At 45.3% G+C, this 20892-nt stretch overlaps 1 protein-coding gene and 1 non-coding gene across 8 annotated transcripts in view; one reads left to right on the forward strand and one right to left on the reverse strand.

Annotated features, from left to right (window-relative positions):
* Window positions 1–14111: 14111 nt before the first annotated feature.
* CRACDL (CRACD like) overlaps window positions 14112–20892 on the reverse strand; it is a 133473-nt gene continuing 126692 nt past the window's right edge. For 5 of the 7 annotated variants that reach the window (XM_061431629.1, XM_061431631.1, XM_061431628.1 and 2 more), the window contains 3 exons: window positions 17319–17491; window positions 16171–16315; window positions 14112–14935 (listed from right to left, as the gene is read on the reverse strand). In XM_061431629.1, the coding sequence (XP_061287613.1) occupies window positions 14793–14935; window positions 16171–16315; window positions 17319–17491 (461 nt within the window). In that variant the 3' untranslated portion in view covers window positions 14112–14792. The remainder of the gene's footprint in view (window positions 14936–16170; window positions 16316–17318; window positions 17492–20892) is intronic. The other 2 variants (XM_061431626.1, XM_061431627.1) reach the window with 2 other exon arrangements.
* TRNAE-CUC (transfer RNA glutamic acid (anticodon CUC)) lies at window positions 15908–15980 on the forward strand. Its single transcript has one exon. It is a non-coding gene; the product is annotated as a tRNA-Glu (tRNA).

Here is a 20892-nt window from a genome sequence, read left to right on the forward strand (position 1 = left end):
ACTACTCAAGTCATAAAAGAAGAAGGAAAATTTCTCCTTTGCAGAATCATGGATGGACTTGGAGGTATTGTGCTAAGTGAAACAAGTCAGAAAAAGACAAATGTTGTATTGTATCACTTGAATGTGGAATCTAAAAAGCACAAGAAACCAAAGAATATAACGAAAAAGAAGCAGACTCACAGATACAGGGAACAAGCTACAGACCGCCATGTATAAACTAAACTACAAGGATACATTGTACAACATGGGGAACCCAGCCAATCTTTTATAATAGCTGTTCAGTTGGTGAAGAATCCACCTGCAATGCAGGAGACTCAGGTTCAATTCCCAGGTCGGGAAGATCCCCCGGAGAAGGAAATGGCAACCCACTTCAGTATTTTTGCCTGGAGAATCCCATGGACAGAGGAGCCTGGTGGGCTACAGCCCACGGGGAAGCAAGAGTTGGACACGACTGAGTGATTAAACCACAACCATAAATAGAATATGGGCTTCCCAGGTGGCATTAGTGGTAAAGAACCCACCTGCCAATGCAGGAGACGTAAGAGATGTGGGTTTGATCCCTGTGTTGGAAAGATCCCCTGGAGGCGGGCATGGCAACCCATTCTAGTATTCTTGCCTGGAGAATCCTATGGACAGAGGAGCCTGGTGGGGTGTGGTCCATGGGGTCATAAAAGAGTCAGACACAACAGAAGCGATATAGCACGCATGCACATGTAGTATGTCAATGAAAACTCAACTGCTATCAAGTTAAGAAGAAAAAAGAGAATTCAATTTCAGCCAAACTGAGAATTACAATCTGGAAAGCAGATTCTCAGAAAGCCCTGAGCACTGTTCCTGCCTGTTAGAAGTCAAAGGCTTAGTTGTTTATCAGTATGACATACCGATATTTTACATAAAGGTCACGGACAATACATAATCCAGGTAAACACATATAAAGTGAGTAGCAAGTCACCATGAACCCCTACAGAGTTGGGAAAAAAGGCTATTTTAAGAAGTTACATTTCTAGCCTCAGAAGAAAGAAAACAAAAAATTGTCTTTATGGTTGAATAGGCACGCCCATCTTTGGGGAGCTCTGGTTAACATATAATGCAGATACACTCTGCACATTGTGGGGAGAGAATTTAATGTTCAATTTTTTTCTTATCTTGCCTTCAAAATATAAATTTTATATTATCAAGTATAACCTTTAAAAATTATGAATCATTATACTGTATACCTGTTATAGTTTCATGGGGAAAATGTCACACAGAGTTTCAAGACTTATATTTCTTTCTTATTTAAATTAATTTTTATTGAAGTATAGTTTATATAATATTGCACATCAACTATACTTCAATAAAAATTAATTTAAAAAAGAAAGAAATATAAGTCTCGGAACTCTGCATGACGTTTTCCCCATGAAACCAGAACAGGTTAATCTGAAAAAGGAGCAGGGAACAAGACTTCTTGAAGATTAATGATAGGATTTTCAGGATAAGACTGCAAACTAAATAACAGTAGGATTTTCAGTATTTGTTAGAGTATAACAACAACAACAAAAAATTCGCATGGCTTTGATGCTGGGAACATTGCAGAGATGGATTTAGTCCCAGAGGATTATATTTATTTCTCCAATCATACTACTTGGTCCCATAGTGATTGACATTGATTAATACATAGTTAAAATGTTACAAATGCTATTTCTTAGTTTGCAATTTTTAGACTCAACTTCTCATGGAGCACCAAAGATATAATTAATTTACAAAGTGAATGCAAACATTATAACAAGGGTATTGTAAGTCGCATTGAAACTTAGAGCAGTTGGGCAAGAATGGGGAGGAGTATAAGCAAGGGGATGATCAAGAGGAATGGTGTCTTGTTAATTGGAAAAGAAACAGCAAAAATCTTTTTATTCCTAAATTACATTGTCTGTAATCACAATGCATGTGGTCTTGAAAATGGATTACTTACCATGGAAGCCATGAGAAGATGCAGAAACAGGAGTCTGATTAGCTGTTTGCTTTTTTTTTTTTCCCCCAACAAAAAGCCCAGTTTTCCAGAAGGTCTTTAGAAAATCATCACAATCTTATAAAAAGTCTTTTTAAATCAAAGGAAGTACAAGTGAGAGAAATTAAAGAAAATAGGGGTTGTAAATAAAACACTACTGTCCAGCACCCAAATCATAAATACTGTTAGAACCCAGCAGATTAAGGACATAGGATAGGAATGTTTATAAGCGGCTGAAAAGAGCCTCCAGTATTAACAACTGACTGACTGACACTTGTTTGCTGTGATAAGACAGTTCACCACACCATAGTCATAATGAGGATATAAATGGAAAAATACCCATCTTGGAGGCATTAACTCTATGTTGAGATGCCTTTGTTGCTGTTGTTTAGTGACTAAGCTGTGTCTGACTCTTTGTGACCCCATGGACTGTTGCTGGCCAGGCTCCTCTGTCCGTGGGATTTCCCAGGCAAGAATACTGGAGTGGGTTGCCCTTTCCTTCTCCAGGGGATCCTCCTGACCTACGAATTGAACCTGCATTGGTTAGGAGGATTCTTAACCACTCAGCCAGCAGGGAAGCCCTAGAGGTGCTTTTACTCCGACAGAACTTTTTTTTTTTCTTCCAGTTTCTGGCTTTTGATTCATGGAAGCAACAGGAAAAACAAATCAGATTTGTTTGTTTTCTTCCCAGGGTATTGTGTTAATTAAAATGCCAAAGTAGGGTTCCAGTTTCAGCTCAGTTTCAAGACAGCTTGAAATAGAGTTGTTACTGCAATCACCATAAGCAAATATCACGGCAGACTACAAATTAATGACTTATCTTGGAGCCACTAGAGAACTGAGGTTGCAAGACAAACAATTTACCTGAAATCTGGAGACAGATGTTTGCTGGGAGAACAGGGCCCAAGCATTTGTTTATCTAGAACAGAAGGCATTAAACAGTGTATAGGTCAATATGGTGATTCAGCTAGAAATTCCTAACAAATTGCTAACAGCCGAGAGGAGGATAATATGAGAGGCTTCTCTTGCAGGATTTCCTCCTGGGAATTCCACCAGGTGATGGTAGACAGGATTAGAAGATATTTCTGAGAAAACTTTCCTGTATTACTGGCTGAGAGAGGGGACCATTAGCCATGGACACACTTGGCAGACTCACACCCCAAATCTTCCCTAGAGAAGAAAAGCCTTAATATGCAGAGGAAAGTGTGACAAAACCTGTACCCTAAGATCACTAGTGGAAACATGCTTCAGCTAGGGAAGAACAGAAAACAAAATCTCTACCCATGGAGGAGGGAATACTCGTGAAGGTTATACCTCTGAGACCCAGGTTGACAGTGTTTCCTAAGACTGAGGCTTAATCAGAATATCAGAGAATGAGCCATCTACCCTCTTCCATCATACATGCTAGCAAGCATCCAATAAAAATAATGGCAGAATAAAAATCACTGCAGATGGTGACTGTAGCCATGAAATTAAAAGATGCTTACTCCTCGGAAGGAAAGTTGTAACCAACCTAAATAGCATATTAAAAAGCAGAGACATTACTTTGCCAACAAAAGACCATCTAGTCAAGGCTATGGTTTTTCCAGTAGTCATGTATGGATGTGAGAATTGGACTGTGAAGAAAGCTGAGTGTCGAATTGATGCTTTTGAACTGTGGTGTTGGAGAAGACTCTTGAGAGTCCCTTGGACAGCAAGGAGATCCAACCAGTCCATCCTAAAGGAGGTCACTCCTGGGTGTTCATTGGAAGGACTGATGTTGAAGGTGAAACTCCAGTATTTTGGCCACCTGATGTGAAGAACTGACTCATTGGAAAAGATCCTGATGCTGGGAAAGATTGAAGGCAGGAGAAGGGACAGAGGATGAGATGGTTGGATGGCATCACCGATTCAATGGACATGAGTTGGGTAAACTCCAGGAGTTGGTGATGGACAGGGAGGCCTGGCGTGTTGCGGTCCATGGGGTTGCAAAGAGTCAGACATGACTGAGTGACTGAACTGAACTGAACAGCAGGCAGGTGAGGGACAGGGAAGCCTGTTGTGGCTGTAGTCCACAGGCCTGCAGAGTCGGACAGGACTTGGTTACTGAACCACGACAACAGTAGGGAAAGCCACTTGAGATAGATTCTCTCTGGGGAGTAGAGGAAGACCCCAAACCAAATAGAGAACAAGAATTCAGAAAAACTCACTGGCAAATAAACCCACACCATAAATATAGCTAGAAGACTTAAAGCCTCTAGTGCAATAAAGGAAGCTAAATCAAATAGAAACTTCAAATCAGCCCACTTTCTGACTAGATTAACACAACTCACCATACTAAAGCCCTAGGCAAAGGAAAAGTAGGTCTATCTTCGAATATTAAAAAAAAAAAACACTTACCTTAATATCTATTCTTATTCAGCATTTCCAATTTCTAATAAAAAATTATATGCACCCAAAAAGGCAAGAAACAACATAGTCTGTAAAGATGAAGCAATCATGAGAACCAGACTCACAAGTTGAAGATCAGACATTAATTGTGATTAATATTTTAAAAGACATAAAGGAAAAAGTAGATAGCATCCAATACCAAATAGGTAATCTCAGTAGAGAAATGGAGACCATGAGAAAGTATTAAATGGAAATGCTAAAAATTTTTTAAACACACACACAAACTCATAGTAACAGAGATGAAGAGCACTTTTGATGGGTTCATTAGAACTTATTGAACTGGATAAGGAATGAACTTGAATTCAATAGATATTACCCAAATTGAAACCAAAGGGGGAAAATGGTGAAAACAAGCAAGCAGAAGAACAGATCATTCAGTTCTAACATAAGCATAATTGAAATCACGGGAGAAAAAAAAGAAAATGGGCAGAAGATATAAACAGGGGGGAAAACAAGGCTGAGAACTGTCCAAAATTAACAACAGACACAAAAGCACAGATCCAAGAACATTAGAGAAAAACAAGGTAAGTACCAAAAACAAACATACCTAGGTGTATCATATACAAACTTGCAAACCAAAGACAAAGGGAAAATCTTAAAGGCAATAAAAAAAGTAAGTATATATAGGACAAGGGTAAGAATCACAACAGAGAACTTCTTGTCAGAAGCCATGCCAGCCAGAAGACAGTGGATTAGTATCTTTAAAGTTCTGGGAGAAAAAAATCTCACAATACAAGATTGTATACCTAGTTAAAATAGCCTTAAAAAATGAATGATAATGAAATTCAAAACTTTCTCAGGCAGAAAATTGAGGAATTCATTGCCAGCAAACCTACCCTGCCATAAATGTTAAAGGAAGTTCTTTCAGTTCAGTTCAGTTCAGTTCAGTCCAGTAGCTCAGTCGTGTCCGACTCTTTGTGATCCCATGAATTGCAGCACGCCAGGCCTCCCTGTCCATCACCAACTCCTGGAGTTCACCCAAATTCACATACATCGAGTTGGTGATGCCATCCAGCCATCTCATCCTCTGTCGTCCCCTTCTCCTCCTGCCCCAGCATCAGAGTTTTTTCCAATGAGTCAATTCTTCACCTGAGGTGGCCAAAGTACTGGAGTTTCAACTTCAGCATCAGTCCTTCCAATGAACACCCAGGACTGATCTCCTTTAGGATGGACTGGTTGGATCTCCTTGCAGTCCAAGGGACTCTCAAGAGTCTTTTCCAACACCACAGTTCAAAAGCATCAATTCTTCGGCACTCAGCCTTCTTCACAGTCCAACTCTCACATTCATACATGACCACTGGAAAAACCATATCCTTGACTAGATGGACCTTTGTTGGCAAAATAATGTCTCTGCTTTTTAATATGCTATCTAGATTGGTCATAACTTTCCTTCCAAGGAGTAAGCATCTTTTAATTTCATGGCTGCAGTCACCATCTTTAGTGATGGAGCCCCCAAAAATAAAGTCTGACACTGTTTCCACTGTTTCCCCATCTATTTTCCATGAAGTGATGGGACCAGATGCCATGATCTTCATTTTCTGAATGTTGAGCTTTAAGCCAACTTTTTCACTCTCCTCTTTGACTTTCATCAAGAGGCTTTTTAGTTCCTCTTCACTTTCTGCCATAAGAGTGGTGGAAAGGAAGTTCTTTAGGCAGAAAGAATATGATAAAGGTCAATAGAATATCATAAATAAATGAAGGTTAAGTTAAATCCTTTATTTTTATTTGCTCCAAAAGATAACTATTCAAAGCAAATACAATAACAATGAGATGTGTTTATAGCATATGTAAAAGTATAATTTATGGTAACAATGGCACAGAGATGAGAGGGAAGAATTAAAAATATACTTTTATAAAATCCTTATAATACTTGTGAAATAATATATTATTTTAAGAAAGACTCAGATGATTTTAAATGTATATTATAAATTCTAGGGCAGAGATTTAAATTTTTTAAAATTTGTGTTATAACTGACATATTAGTTTTAGGTATATAACATAGTATTTGTATATATTGCGTCATGACCACCACAGTAAGTCTAGTTAACTTGCATTGGGCTTCCTGGGTAGCTCGTCAGTAAAGAACCACTTGCCAACGCATGAAACATGGGTTCTATCCCCGGTTGGGGAATGGCAACCCACTCCAGTATTCTTGCCTGGGAAATCCCATGGACAGAGGAGCCTGACAGGCTACAGCCCATGGGATTGCAAAGAGTCAGAGATGACTGAGCAACTAACACTTTCACTTTCATAGTGAAATCATTCATCTTAATCACCTCTTTAAAGGTCTATCAAATACAGTCACATTCTGAGATAAGGAGGTTAAGACTTCAACAGTTGAATGTGGGGACACAATTCAGTCTATGACCCAGCAGCCCCTGGGAAGAGACCATACATAGAAGAAAGCCCTGAAAACCAGCTACCGGCTGTGCAAAGGTGGCCAGTGGATGCACAGAATGGCAGCCTATCAGAGCAGGAGCTGCTGAGACTTCTAGGATCCCCGGGTGACCCAGGACACATCTGGCTCCAGCCACTGCCGGAAAAGCCAGCTCCCAACTTGGCATCTTTGAATTTAGTGCCTTGACCCCCACCCTTTGGGAACTTTCCAGGTGCTCAAAGCATTTCAGCACCACCAGTGGCATGGTGATCTGAGGCGGGGGCTCCTGGGGGCTGCCCTGCACTTGGCAAGGTTGTGAGCGTCCAGACCCTGCCTCCTGCTTGGCCCTCAGGAGAGCCTGGGAAGCCGACCAGGTGGGAAGGACTGATTCTTGCGGATGAGTTGGTGATGAACTGGGGGGAGTGGGCAACAGTGAAAGCAATCTACTCATATTCCCTCCTCCTTCTCCTCCTTTGGGAAGAAAGATGGAGCATATACTTTTAAAGGCTTCAGCTTCTGAAAGACTGGGTTTATTTTGCTTAAAGGAATCCCTGATGACTTGCCTCTAGTTTCCTCCATCTCAGTAGCAATTTTGTTATTTTCCTAAGTTTCATAGCAGAATTCTTGTCCCTGTGGGGAATCTTTCAGGAACAATTTGTTTTTTTTTTTTTTTTTCTTTTACTGGATAGTGAGCTAAACGGTGACTTTTTTTTTTTTCCAAAATGTAATAGCAACTGTTGAGCAAGGTTCTTGGCAGGGAGGTTTGTTTGAGCTCAGGGGCGTGCAGGTCTAGAGGTCTCTGGTCTCTCTGCAGACATCTCTGGTTGGAGAAGTCAGTAAGCAAGCTTTTAGAGGACACCCCACAGCCATCCCGACTGCTATTGTTTTTGAGAACCTTCTGGGCATTACAAACACATCTCTCTTTTATCTCCATGTTAATGAGGATAATTTCCCTATGGAGGAGGCAGGAAGAAAGCTGGACCACGTGGATAAAGCAAATGTCAACCACAGTCTGAACACCTGTGCTGTTCCCCCAAACACACCCATTCAGCTTGCATTATTTCTGCTACTTGGTCTTGAAAAGCCTCTGTACTAGAGATTGTTTTCATCTACCAAGGAATAAATTAGTATCTGTCTCCACATGAGAGTTAAATAAAACCGACCAGAAGATTCAGGGCTGGGGTGGGGGAGGGGCAGGTCTGCATTTCTCCTGCCTTCACGGGCATCTCTAGAGACGGCTGGAAAAGACCATCTTCTGATTGGCTGGTTCCACCTGGCTTCCTCCTCCGGTAGTAAAAAGCTTCCAAAATGCTCTGGAAAACTACATTCTGCATAAAAGTCCACTGGGGTTATTTTCTAGATGATTATTTCTTGGTAATAATTAGTATTGTGTTCAGTCACCTCAGTCATACCCGATTTTTTGTGGCCCTGTGGACTGCAGCCTGCCAGGCTCCTCTGTCCATGGGATTTCCCAGAAAAGAACACCAGAGTGGATTCCCATATCCTCTTTCAGGGGATCTTTCAGATCCAGGGATCAAACTTGTGTCTCCTGCATTGGCAGGCGGATTCGTCACCACTAGGCCACCTGGAAAGCCCACAGTCATTAGTATTAACAGCAATGTAATGTAATCATATTAGAACACTAACGTGAAAGGCCCCACCTCAGATCACTACGTGTTGTAGATCCAGAGCAGCTCCAGGCTGGGGAGGCCACCCAGTCCAAAGTCCTTTCCAGGGCGAACACAGGTACATCATCCTGGAGGGACAGACATCTTCCCTCCGCTTGCTTACTTCAGGTGTCAGGGAGCTCACTCTTGACCGGGCATCCTGTCCCATGCTAGACAACTGTGAGTGTTAAAACGTGCCTTCATTTGTCCTCCTCTTGAACTTTCATTTCTGGTCTTGGTTTGTTCCCTGGAGTCAGAATAAGTCAATTCTCTCTTCTTTCTTCAAACAACCAGATAGGCTTGAAGTGGAGAAAATTTTATTCATTGAAATTGCCCTCAGTAAGATGACTCCATTTGTTTTGGAGAAATTCTGTTAAGCTGCTTGGAGGGTGAGTGACTGGAGGGACCAAGGCAGGTCTGATTGTTGTTGTTTTTCAGTCGAAAGTCGTGTCTGACTCTTTGCGATCCCATGGACTGCAGCACATCAGGTTCCCTGTCCTTCACTGTCTCCTGGAGGTTGCTCAAACTCATGTCCAGTGAACCAGTGATGCCATCCAACCATCTCATCCTCTGTTGGCCCCTTCTCCTCCTGCCCTCAGTCTTTCCCAGCATCAAGGTCTTTTCCAGTGAGTTGGCTTTTCTCATCAGGTGGCCGAAGTTTTGGAGCTTCAGCTTCAGCATCAGTCCTTCCAATGAATATTCAGGGTTGATTTCCTTTAAGATTGACTGGTTTGATCTCCTTGCTGTCCAAGGGACTTTCAAGAGTTTTCTCCAGAACCACAGTTCAAAAGCATCAATTCTTCAGCACTCAGCCTTCTTTATGGTCCAACTCTCAAATCCATATATGACTACTGGAAAAAATATGGTTTTGACTATATGGACCTTTGCACTTGAGATAATCAGGAGCAATCTGGGACTTCCCTGGTGGTCCACTGGATAAGATTCTGTGATCCCAATGCAGGGTCCCAGGTTTGATCCTTGGTCAGGGAACTAGATCCCCCATGTCACAACTAAATATCTGGTGCAGCCAATTAGAAAAAAATGTAAACTTAAATTTAAAAAAATCAAGAGCAATCTGTCCCCCTGGGGGGGGGTGGACTATGGGATGAGGAAGGTAGAGAGGCTGCTTCCCCTCCAGGAGACCCCCATCCTGGCCCCAAATATTTAATAGGTCTGTCCAAGACAAAGAATGCCAGGTGTGCCTGGATTCCTTCTGCAGACTGTCAAGGGGCTAAGTTCTGCGAAAAGATAGCAACAACCCCCTAAAATGCACTCAACTGGAACAGTAGACCCAGGGCAGGTGGGGGAGGATGTGACTAGGGCACTGCCATCACAATGGGGCCTCCCCTGGCTGCTGGATCAAAATGGGGGGCTCCTGGCTCTCGGAACAAGAGCAGCCCACACGTGCAGGTGTTACATCCTGTTGGAAGCCCTGGAAGGTGAGGTGTGCTTCACAAAGATCAGCAATTCTCTTTCTCTCCTGCAGGTTCACTTCCTTCCATGCATGAACACAGTCCTGTATGTCCCTTGTAACCAACAAACCACAAGCCCTTTGCTGGCCACACAGGTCTCCCACCTCTAGTCATGGCCATTTCCTGGCTCCCATTCACACTTCCTTGATAACTCAGCCGTAAAGAATCTGCCTGCAATGCAGGAGATGTGAGTTCAATCCCTGGGTTGGGAACTTCCCCTGGAGGAGGAAAATGGCAACCCACTCCAGTATTCTTGCCTTGGAAATCGCATGGACAGAGGAGCCTGGTGGGCTGTGGTCCATGGGGTCACAAAGAGTTGGACATGACTAAAGCAACTGAGCACGCACACACACGTTCACAACAATAGTTCTTGAAAGTTGAGTGTAGCTCCCGTGTCAACAGCCTGGTTGGCTTTGACCCACTCTACCTGTGCTTCTGCTCTCAATGTTCCACTGAAGTGGAAAAGGTCACTTATGACCTCCATGTTCCTGGGGTCAGGGATCACCCTCATCCCCATCTCTTGGAAGATACTCCCCTACACAACTTATGCCTCCCTCCTGCCAACACCTCCTTCTCTTGCCTCCTCCTCCTTCACAGACCCTCCCTGTCTCCATTGCTCGCTCCTCTTTCTGAGGATCTAGAAGTGTTGGCCAATCCTCAGGTCAGCCCAGGGACTCTTCTCTCCTACTTCCACGCCTTGCATTCCTAGCCTGTCTAATCCTGATGATGTCTCAGTTTGTAACTCTATTTTATATTCCCCCTTACAGGTGTAATGGGAATCGCAACTTTAAGATGTCCACAACTGAACTCCTTTTTGGTGGTATTATCAGCCCCCTCCCTGCCATTTCTGTAAATGATATGATTCATCAGCATCTTGAAACAAAAAATGTAGGTATTGGACTTCCCTGGTGGTCCAGTGGTTAAGAATCTGCCTGCCAATGCAGGGGACATGGTTCGATCCCTGGTTGGGGAGCTAAGATTCCACATGCTTTGGAGCAACTAAGACCATGCACTACAACTCCTGAGCCCGTGTGCTCCAAGTACTGAAGCCCATGTGCCTAGAGCCTGTGTTCTGGAACAAGAGAAGCGTTGCAACAAGAAGCCTGTGCCTTACAAGGAAAGAGTGGCCCTTGCTCACTGAAACTAGAGAGAGCTGCGGGTAGGAACCAAGACTCAGCATATGCAAAAATAAACACATAAATAACACAGAATTGAAATTCCAGTATCAAACACTCAAAAAAAGTAGGTGTCATTTCCACACTTTCCTTTTCAAAATCATATCCAGCAGCACACAAATGTTACCCTTTTAAAAGCATTTTGAATCACCCACTTCTGTCCACCTCTACCATGACTCTAGACCACCATGATCCCACATGGATCACGGCAACAGCCTTCCAGCCTCCTGCTGCCACTGCGTCTCCACACAAACCATTCCCATTACAGCCATCGTCTTCAAATATAAATCCCATCCCCTCCATCATTCACCTTCACTGACTTCCAAAGCACTCAGAACAAATCTGTCTCCTCATATGGCCTGCTTCTTGATGTCCACACCTTCTTCCCCTCATCCTGAGCATGCCAAGATACAGTGTTCTGGAACAGAACAGTGGATCCAGATCTCTGCATGGCTGGCTCATTTCTATAATTAAGTCATCTCTTGAGCAAGGGCTTCCCAGGTGGCACTAGTGGTAAAGAATACAGGAGACACAAGAGACTTGGGTTCAATCCCTGGGTCAGGAAGATCTCCTGGAGGAGGTCATGGCAACCCTCTCCAGTATCCTTAACTAGAGAATCCCATGGACAGAGGAGCCTGGCAGGCTATAGTCCATAGGGTTGCAAAGAGTCAGACACAACTGAAGCGACTGAGCACACACATATCTCTTGAGCAAACCCTTTCCTAACCACCCAATCTCCAGGAGACTTTTGGCCACAACCAAGTCCCTCTGTTTCAGGCCCACCATTGCACGCAATTCTCTTGTTACATGTTTTCCTCATTTTCATGGTTATTTACGAAGTGTGCCTCCCATAAATAGAATGCAGGTTGTCCATTTGCTCATCAGGCTGCCCCTAGTCCCCTGGTAGAGCGTCCACACACAGGTGGGGAACTAAATGAAGTGAAGGAATGAATGGAAACACCCTGTTGTCTGTGTAGGTGATCAGGATTACAAAATACAAAAGAATCCTCAAACTTTCTCCAGTCCTTTTATGGAATTGAAGGCTGGGAGTGAAGGTGATCACCAGGGGGAGCATCATGAGGTACCTTATCCCCAGGACACATGTCTTACTCTGTTTCGGCTGCTATAACAGAATGAATGGCTTATGAACAACAGAAATTGGTCTCTCATAGTTCTGGAGGCCAGGAAGTCCAAGATCCAGGTGCCTGCAGACTCAGCACCTGGTGAAAGCCCTCTTTTTGGATGTACACAGCCATCTTCTCACCGTATCCTCACATGGCAGAAGGGGCAAGGGAGCTCTCTGGGGTCTCTTTTATGAGGGCACAAATCCCATTCATAAGGGCTTCATCCTCACGATCTAATCGTCTCCCCAAAGCCCCACCTCCTAACACCGCTGCACTGGGCGTTCAGATTTAACCTGTGAATTCTGGGAAGACACAAAAATCCAGCCTCTAGCTACGCAAGAGCCCTCGAGGCAAATTTAGTGCTCCTTTTGTGTTACATCTCTGAGGACATACTCACTTCCACACTACTACTTTTTAAAAATGGGGATCCACTCAAGGGTCGTAGTTAAAGGCATGGGGCCTGGGGTTACTTCCAGGCGCTCTGCTGTGAGATCTTGGACAGGTAACCTTTATCGCAATAAAGTACCTCTTGTTTCCTTATCTGCAAAGTGGAGATAGGTTCTTACCTCTGAAGGATTGTGGAGAGGATTACAAACAATAATCTGAGAAGCACTCAGAGCAGTGCCTGGGACAGAGGAGAGACTCAGGAACTGCTGTCTTTATTGATAGGAAAACCGAGGCTGACAATTCCTTCCAGGCTTTTAGCATCTCTGCTGCCATTCTAGACTGCCCATATCATCTTAAATTTTGGTCTCTGTCTCAACTTCTCTTGTTAGGGAAGAGGGTTACCACCTCCATGCAGGGCTGAGGGAAAGGTGGCAGCTGCAATACCACCCCCCACTCCCAACCCCAGTGAATTCCCTGAGTCTGAAAACTCTATACTCTCCTAACTTCTCAGGTGCCAGAGACAACAAAAGCCAGTCTTGAAACACAGAGAGGGTATCAACCTGTATTTGAACAAAATGGAACCAAATACCTTTGATCTCACAGTGAAATCCATTGCCTCAAAATGGTTCATCTGAAATGTTCTGCTAACAGGAGAAACCATGGCGCTGAGTAATAATAGCCAACACAGTTTTTTCTTAGTTAAAGCTATTCATGTCCAAGCTTTTGGAGCAAGACTGGATGAAGGGAGTTCTTGCTTAGAGCACGTGCACCAGCAAATTCCGCATTGGTGTTCTCTAAGAGAATGCAATTAATAGATCAATTTGGGGAAAAAAAAACAACTACTCCAGGACTTTTTCAATACAGTAGACCCAACGAAGCAGTGTAGTTCTAACAGAAAAACATTCATGAGGATGGAAAAATACAATAAAAGGAGCAGAACTTAGGGTATATAAAATCAAATTATACTATATATGAGATCTTTTTTATTCTGAAGGCTAAATGTCCCCAGTTACACACATTCCCATGGAGATTGGCGTGTTCACAGGAACAAATTGGAAAGGTTTTTAAAAAGAGAGGCGTTATATAATTGAGACATAATTCTGAGATTTCAAATACATGCTTTTACTCTGCTGGCTTCTGCACATTCATCCTGCTTAATGTACTGATAACCTAGTTTTCAACAGAAACAAACAGGTTAGATTAATGAGATGCTGAAAAATGTCAACTTTAAAGGAAATCTTATATTTTTAATGCACTGTATCAAATAGTTGTATAAAGAGCCAAAAATCTACAGTAGCTTCTGACTTCCAAAAATGAACAACAAAGTTTTACTGGGGGTGGGGAGAATCTCATACAACCCAAACTCCCCAATCAACTCAACATGAGGTTTGACCATGAATTCGCTTATTCAACGAAATGCCACACATTGCATTTAACTCAGTTGCTGGAGGACACTCTCTCAGCCTGAGTAAAAATCACACTTACACATGTGTCAGGTCTGAAACCTTTTATTCAACAGGCAATGCATTGTTCAAAGGTGAAGGACATGGATGACGAGTGGAAAAGTTTAAAAACTGATTTTGGAAGGAGTCTATGAATCGATGGAGCCCGCTGTGTTCCTTCCACTCCGTGGAGTGGCTGCCTTCATGTAAGCGGACCCTGTGATAGCTGCTCTTGGAAAAAACGACGTCTGCGTTTCACCATGAATGTCATGCCTAACGGTAAACGTGAAAGGAGAAGACAGACTCCGCAGGCAGGACGGGGGCCCAGAGACACGAGCTGATCTCTGGTGGAGGCGCGGGCGCACGTTCTCCTGGAAGGCCACCTGAGTTCTGTATCTGCGCTTCATCTGCATTTTCTTCATTCGCTGCCTGAGCCCTCTCTCTCCGGGGGATTCTGAAAGACTCACATTCATACCTGTGGGCACAGAACCTCGTCCTGGGCCCTTTTCAATGGTGTTCTTGTCTCCGGGCGTCTCTGGCCCGGGGCCTGTGGCCGTGCGTCCGTCTGACTTGCTTGCCTGGTTCCTTCCTCTTCCCTGAGCTCGCTCTCTCGAAACCTGATGATAAAATCACTCTTCAGTTTCACAGTTTGTTTGCCTTGATTGAGTGGCAGTTTGAAAGGAAGTGACTCGTCAAGGAAGTAGACATTCTTTACCAGAGCACTGTTAGCCCTATTTTATAATTTGGGGCATGTCACTCCAGGCTTGCGACTTCTTTCTGGCCAGCTCCATCCAGGAGGGCTGATCTGTGCTGCTGTAGCTGGCTCGCTTCAGCTGATGCAATTCTTTCTCCATCATCACCGCCGACTGGGCTGCTGGAGAGAAGACAAAACAAACGGAAACGTGAGAAAAGAGTTTGGATTTGCACTTAAGCTTCTTGGAGGCCTTTTAAAAAACATGTCTTAACCATGGTCTCAAGCATAAAACGTGCAAATGTGTGAAGAAGATGTCAGCATAGGATAATTTACAGTTCCAGCAATGTGGTGAATTGAGAGAAACTTGCATGATAAAACTGCAAGAACTCTGTGTGTAAATATTCTTAACACCCCTGAAAGGGACACTTAAGATAGGGTTAAAATGGTGAATTGTGTTAAGTATATTTTAGCAAAATGAAAACTAAACTGAAAAATACTGTTACATGCCACAAGAAAGTTGAATCTAGAAACATTATGCTCAGCGAAAGAAGCCAGAAACAAGAGAACACATATTTTATGATGCCATTTATAAGAAGGGTCCCCCCAAAAGGCAACTATACAGAGAGACAGAGAACAGATTAGTGGTTGCTTAAGCTGGAAGGGAGCATGGTGAATGACTGTGAATGGGTATGGGACAGCTCTTTAGGGTGAAGGAAATGGTCCAAAATTGGACTGTGATGGTTGGACAACTTGATAAATAGATACTCACTGAATTGTATGCTTAAAATGGGTGAGATTTTTTTTTTTTTTGGCCGTGTAAATGATTCTCTCAATAAAAGCTGTTTTTTAAAAAATCAACATACAACATTATAAAGCAATTATTACTGCTGTTTAGATGATGACTCTTTTCAAGACCACATGGACAGCAGCCTGCCAGGCTCCTCTGTCCATGTGATTTCCCAGGCAAGAATACTGGAGTGGGTTGCCATTTCCTCCTCCAGGGGATCATCCTGACCCAGGGATCGAACCTTCATCTCCTGCTTTAGCAGGTGGATTCTTTATCACTGAGCCACCAGGGAAATAAAGTCACTCTTCTATAAGTAAAAAATAATAGTAATTAAAAACTAATTAAATGATCAATGTGGCAGGACTTCCTTGGTGGTCCAGTGGCCAAGACTCTGCATTCTCAATGCAGGGGGCCTGGGTTCAATTCCTGGTCAGGGAACTGGATCTCACATGCCGCAACCAAAGATTCCATGTGCCACAACCGAGACTCGGTGCAGTAAAATAAATATTTTTTTTAAAAATTAACGTGGCAGCAAGCAATTCATAAAAGACAAAACAGAACAAAACAAAGCAGGACCAAACCTGGAAATGCATTTCTAAGGGCTCAGCACTATTTTCCGGTTTCATACCCAAATTCTGATGAGACAAGGAGATTCCTCTTTGCAGCCCCTCCTGGAGGCGGAGCTTTGCCCCCTGCCTCTGGTCCGCAGGAGGCTTGGCCGGGGCCAGCAGGAAAGACTTGCTGCGGACAAAGTCAGCTTGCTTCACGGGCTCCTGTCAGGACACAAGAAAGACACACGCGGTCCCGTCACCTGAGATTCAGACGGGGACAAACACAACCACAGGTGATGAGCCCCGAAGGCTTCTCCACCCACATGGCTCATACTGCTGGCACCTTCTTGGGGAGCTCTGGTTCACGACTGGCTGCCATCCAGCCTCCAGGATGGACTTGCTCACGGTCTGCTCCTGGCTCCTGACCTGTCCTTGGCCCTGGCCAGGTCAGAGGGCCAGGTTCCACTGGAAAGGCGAAAGGAACCATGTTTAGAGATAGCTTTATGACTTTTAGGACACTTTGGATGACCGTGGATGCCAGGATCACTGGTGACTATTTGTTTTATAAATTCCCTAAGCCTGCAGGAGGTTTTCCAAGCTTAGCTACAGCAGCAGTTTTGGTGAAGATGAAGAGAAACAGGTCAACTGCAAGCTCAGGCTCACTTCCCCACATGGCTGCAACATGATTTGGGATTTTTACCGTGTTGACTGGGGGGAACCCAAAAGCTGTGAGTCTCAGCCTACTTTTAAACACCACTGTTTGGGTTGGAGAAAACTGTTTTCAGTCTGGAGTGTACAAGGGACCCCCGGGGTCCAGCCCTACGAATGTTGGTGAAGAGTACAGACCCCAGTGGGCGGCCAGGGCAGCAGCACATGCAGGGCTCGGTCATTTACTGCAAAATGAGTCAAGATGGGGCTGCTGACATGGTTGCCTAGCATCCAAATGAGAAGTTATTTTCACTCCGGGTCCCTTTCTCCAGATGCTGAGCTATGTTGCCAAGGAGCTGGGGAACAGAGGGCTGGCTGCACTGCCTGAGTGGTCCATGGCTCCTCTGCTGCCCTGGCCCCCTGGCACATGCACGGGGCAGACATCAGCTGTCATCACAGGCAACGGTCGCTATAATGACCGTGCAGGACATGGGGCCATCACGGGGTCCCAGCCCCCAGCCCCCACCTGGGGCGCTCCCCTGCATACACAGGGAGACAGAGGGTCCGCTCTAAGCACCTGGGTTTTCTCGGGTACCTTAGCAGGCCTTCCTGTGTCAGACTTCAAGGTCCGGGCCGCAGGTTTGTCTTCCTGGCTGGGGGGCTGCTCCAGAGGTCCTCGGCGCTTCTGGCGCCCCACGGTGATCCAGGGTGGCGCGGGCTGGCCGTTGGTTCCAGGCCCTGCTACCTTCTCTGAGGATAAAGACACAGGTCATACAAAGCAATCCTGGCCACCTCCAACCTGGCGTGACTTCTCCCACCCACAGCACACTGCACAGGGGCTCTGGGGTGCGTGTGTGGGTGGGGGTCTGCAAGCCTCCTTGGAGACACTGGTCCTTTTCTTTTGGGGACTTTGTTTTCTCAGTTATGTTCAGTCACTAAGTCATATCTGACTCTTTGCGACTCCATGGACTGCAGCACACCAGGCTTCCCTGTCCTTCACAGTCTCCTGGAGTTTGCTTAAACTCATGTCCATTGAATTGGTGATGCCATCCAACCATCTCATCCTCTGTCGCCTCCTTCTCCTCCTGCCTTCAATCTTTCCCAGCATCAGGGTCTTAGTTAAAGATGATTCAAAGAGATTACGCCTCTCGTGTCCGAGCCACAGAAAAATCAAATGCAACTGCTCCCATACACACGTTTAAAAGCAACCTTCCTTCTATGGGATGTTAGGGAATGAGATAAGAGTCAGTACCTAGATAGAGAAGATTTCTCTAAGACAGACCTGTCCCTTGGGACCAGTATATACTACCCAATACTCGATATGCTTGGAACACTATGCTTCTCTTTTCTTTTAAAAATTGTAAGCACAATCTTCCCCAGTGGGGAAGATTACTCTGTGACACCAAGAATAAGCCACGACTATTTTCCTTGATGTTTGGGAGAGAAGAAGAAAAAAATGCCTTTAAAACAAAACATTGTGATGAATTTCCTTCCATGTTCACAGTGCTTGCTTTGGGTGGTAAAACTGTGTTTCCCCTTTCCCTCGCCTTTCAACTCTTCTGTATTTTTCTATTTCCTATTATGAGAATTTATTCCCTTCATCAACAGAAAAAAGAAGCCAGTTTGTTTTTTTCAAGGAAACCAAGTGATTAAATAAGTGGCTTCTCATGGGGGTCTGGAAAGTTCATTGAGCTCAAGGCCCACGAGCCAGCCTCCCTGAGCATCTGCCCACCACCCACAGAGCAGACGGCCAGAATCCCCATCTCCACTGGCTTCTTCCTGCTTCCCGTGTCCACAGGGTGCCCCCGTCAGCAGGCACAGGCTGCACCATGCCACAGCACACACGGGGACATCCAGGGCGGGACAGTGCCCTTATTCTTTGTGGCCTGACAGACACCACCCCTTGATCGGGTGTGTTTAGGATTTTACTCTGTCTGGTTTGGCTTCGGCCTCCAGTTCAACGTGGAGTCCCCTTCTCCCACCCCCGGTCAACAAGAAGGGGTGAGAGACAGAGCCACCACCCCGTGAGCTTCTTCTCCCACCAGGGTTGCACACGCACGGACCTGCCCTTGGCCCCCGCGAACCTGCTCCATCGCCTCAACTCGCCCCTTGTCCCCTCTGCCCTCTCAGACTCTCCCTGGATGCTGACCTTTTCCCCGTCATTCTGTAAAATGCTTGGGTCTCCCACAGCTCAGAGAAAAATGTCTCCAGAACCTCGCCACTTCCTTGCAGCTCCCATTCTCCATTCTCCTCTGCCCGTGTCTCTTCAGCTAACCCCGGACTCAGACACGATGTGAACACCACTATCCATCCGCCCAACCGCTGGACCACAGATCCGGGGCCTTGCCTGTCTTCCAGCTGTTTCACCCCTGCAGCTCAGCTGGGACCATGTAGCCCCCTGTGGGCACCCCACCTCCAGGACCCTGCCGGACTCTTGCTCATAAACCTGGAATTCCCCTTGTTCCTAATCCTCAGCCTTTCTCTCTTCCTTCCCAAGTATTCTCTGTTCAACTCTTAACCAGCACTCACAGTTGCTCAGATTGCTTCCAAATGTGTAAGCCAGCCCTACCTTCTACTCTGAGCCAGGGCCCAGCATTTCTACTCCCCACCCCTCCTTCCCTTCTTCCACCCTCCCATTCATTCATTCCTTCATTCATCCATTCCTTGTTTGCTATGGGCAGGGATTGTGCTTAAAAACTAAGATGGTAAAGAGAAAATTGTTTCTTTAAAGAGCTCTGGGCTTCCCTGGTGGTCCAATGCTTAAGAATCTGCCTGCCGATGCTGGGGACACAGGTTTGATCCCTGGTCCGGGAAGATCCCACATGCCACGTGGCAACTAAACTCCTGCACCACAACTACAGCGCCTGTGCTCCAGAGCGCATGCTCCGCAATGAGCAGCCCGCACGCCACAAGTACAGAGCAGGCCCCCACTCGCCGCAACTGGAGAAAGCCTGTGTGCAGCAACAAAGACCCAACGCAGCCAAAAATAAATACGTGGCGAAAACCGGAACTCGCTACACTTCACAACGTGCTGTGGACACGGGGTAACACCGATGGGTGGGAGCTGAGGATACTGTCTGCAAATGGGACCTGAAGAAGGCAAGGAAAGGGGACAAAAGACAGCGATGCTGGCAGAGGGGCTGAAGGACAGGGTGGGCCAACTGAGGGGGTCTTCCTGGCCTTTTTCTTGTCCATTATAGGTTTAAACCCTGGGTATACTCTGGAGGAGATTGCGTGGGGAGTAAGTGTGAGTGGGGCTGGAGGCGGGGAGGTGGGTGGGAGGCTGTGGCCATGGTCCAGGAGAGGTTGGACAACGACTCCAGGATCATCCCTTCAAGTCCACCAAGCTCCCGCCTGGGTATCGCCTCCTCCAGGAAGCCTGTTCCGGTCACTCAGTTGGACACATTCCCCCTCCTAAGTCTGCTGGAACTCTCCTGAGACGTTTGCCCCACTGTTTGGTACTAAACACATCTGCCAGCTGACCAACCACCCCACTGACATAGGCTTTTGGTCACCAGAACTTCTTATTTACTTAACAAACAGCCAGCAGCGACTACATACCAGGTGCTGTTCTGATATTAGCTTATCCAAGGTGTAACTCTGTGCTGTTTCTCGTCCAGAGAACCGAGCAGTCGCTGGGCACACAGAGGCAGGCAGTGTGGCTCATTTCACCCAAAGTCTGCACGTCTCATCCCCCCTTCCCAACTTCTCCTTCCAGAGAGTACTCATAATCCGTGTCTTTCTGGAGTTTTCCTGCAGGAAGGGGTCCTTTTATTCCTCTCAGATCTTCTCTTCACACTCACTGGCTGGTCGTGCTCTCTGTTCTCTCTTGGCTCCTGATGTCTGGCCACACAGTTCTCCCAGCAACAGCCAGCACATGCCAGCCTTCACCTCTGACAAGGAGACTGGAGAAAAGCAGGGCTCTGACAGGGGTTGAAGCTCACTATCTCAGTCAACAAAATTATTTTGAGTCATCAAACCTGGCTCATCTGCATTGCAGGTGATTCTTTACCGACTGAGCTACCAGGGAAGCCTCTACTTTATCATGTAATCTTTTTAAAAAAGTTTTTTTTAAAAAAAGCACTCCAAATTAATCAGGACTCACGCGGTGCTTGGGCGGTGACCAGGGACAGAAGTCAGTTCCTGCTCAC

This window comes from Bos javanicus, chromosome 11 (assembly GCF_032452875.1).
Source record: "Bos javanicus breed banteng chromosome 11, ARS-OSU_banteng_1.0, whole genome shotgun sequence".
Classification (NCBI taxonomy): Eukaryota; Metazoa; Chordata; class Mammalia; order Artiodactyla; family Bovidae; genus Bos; species Bos javanicus.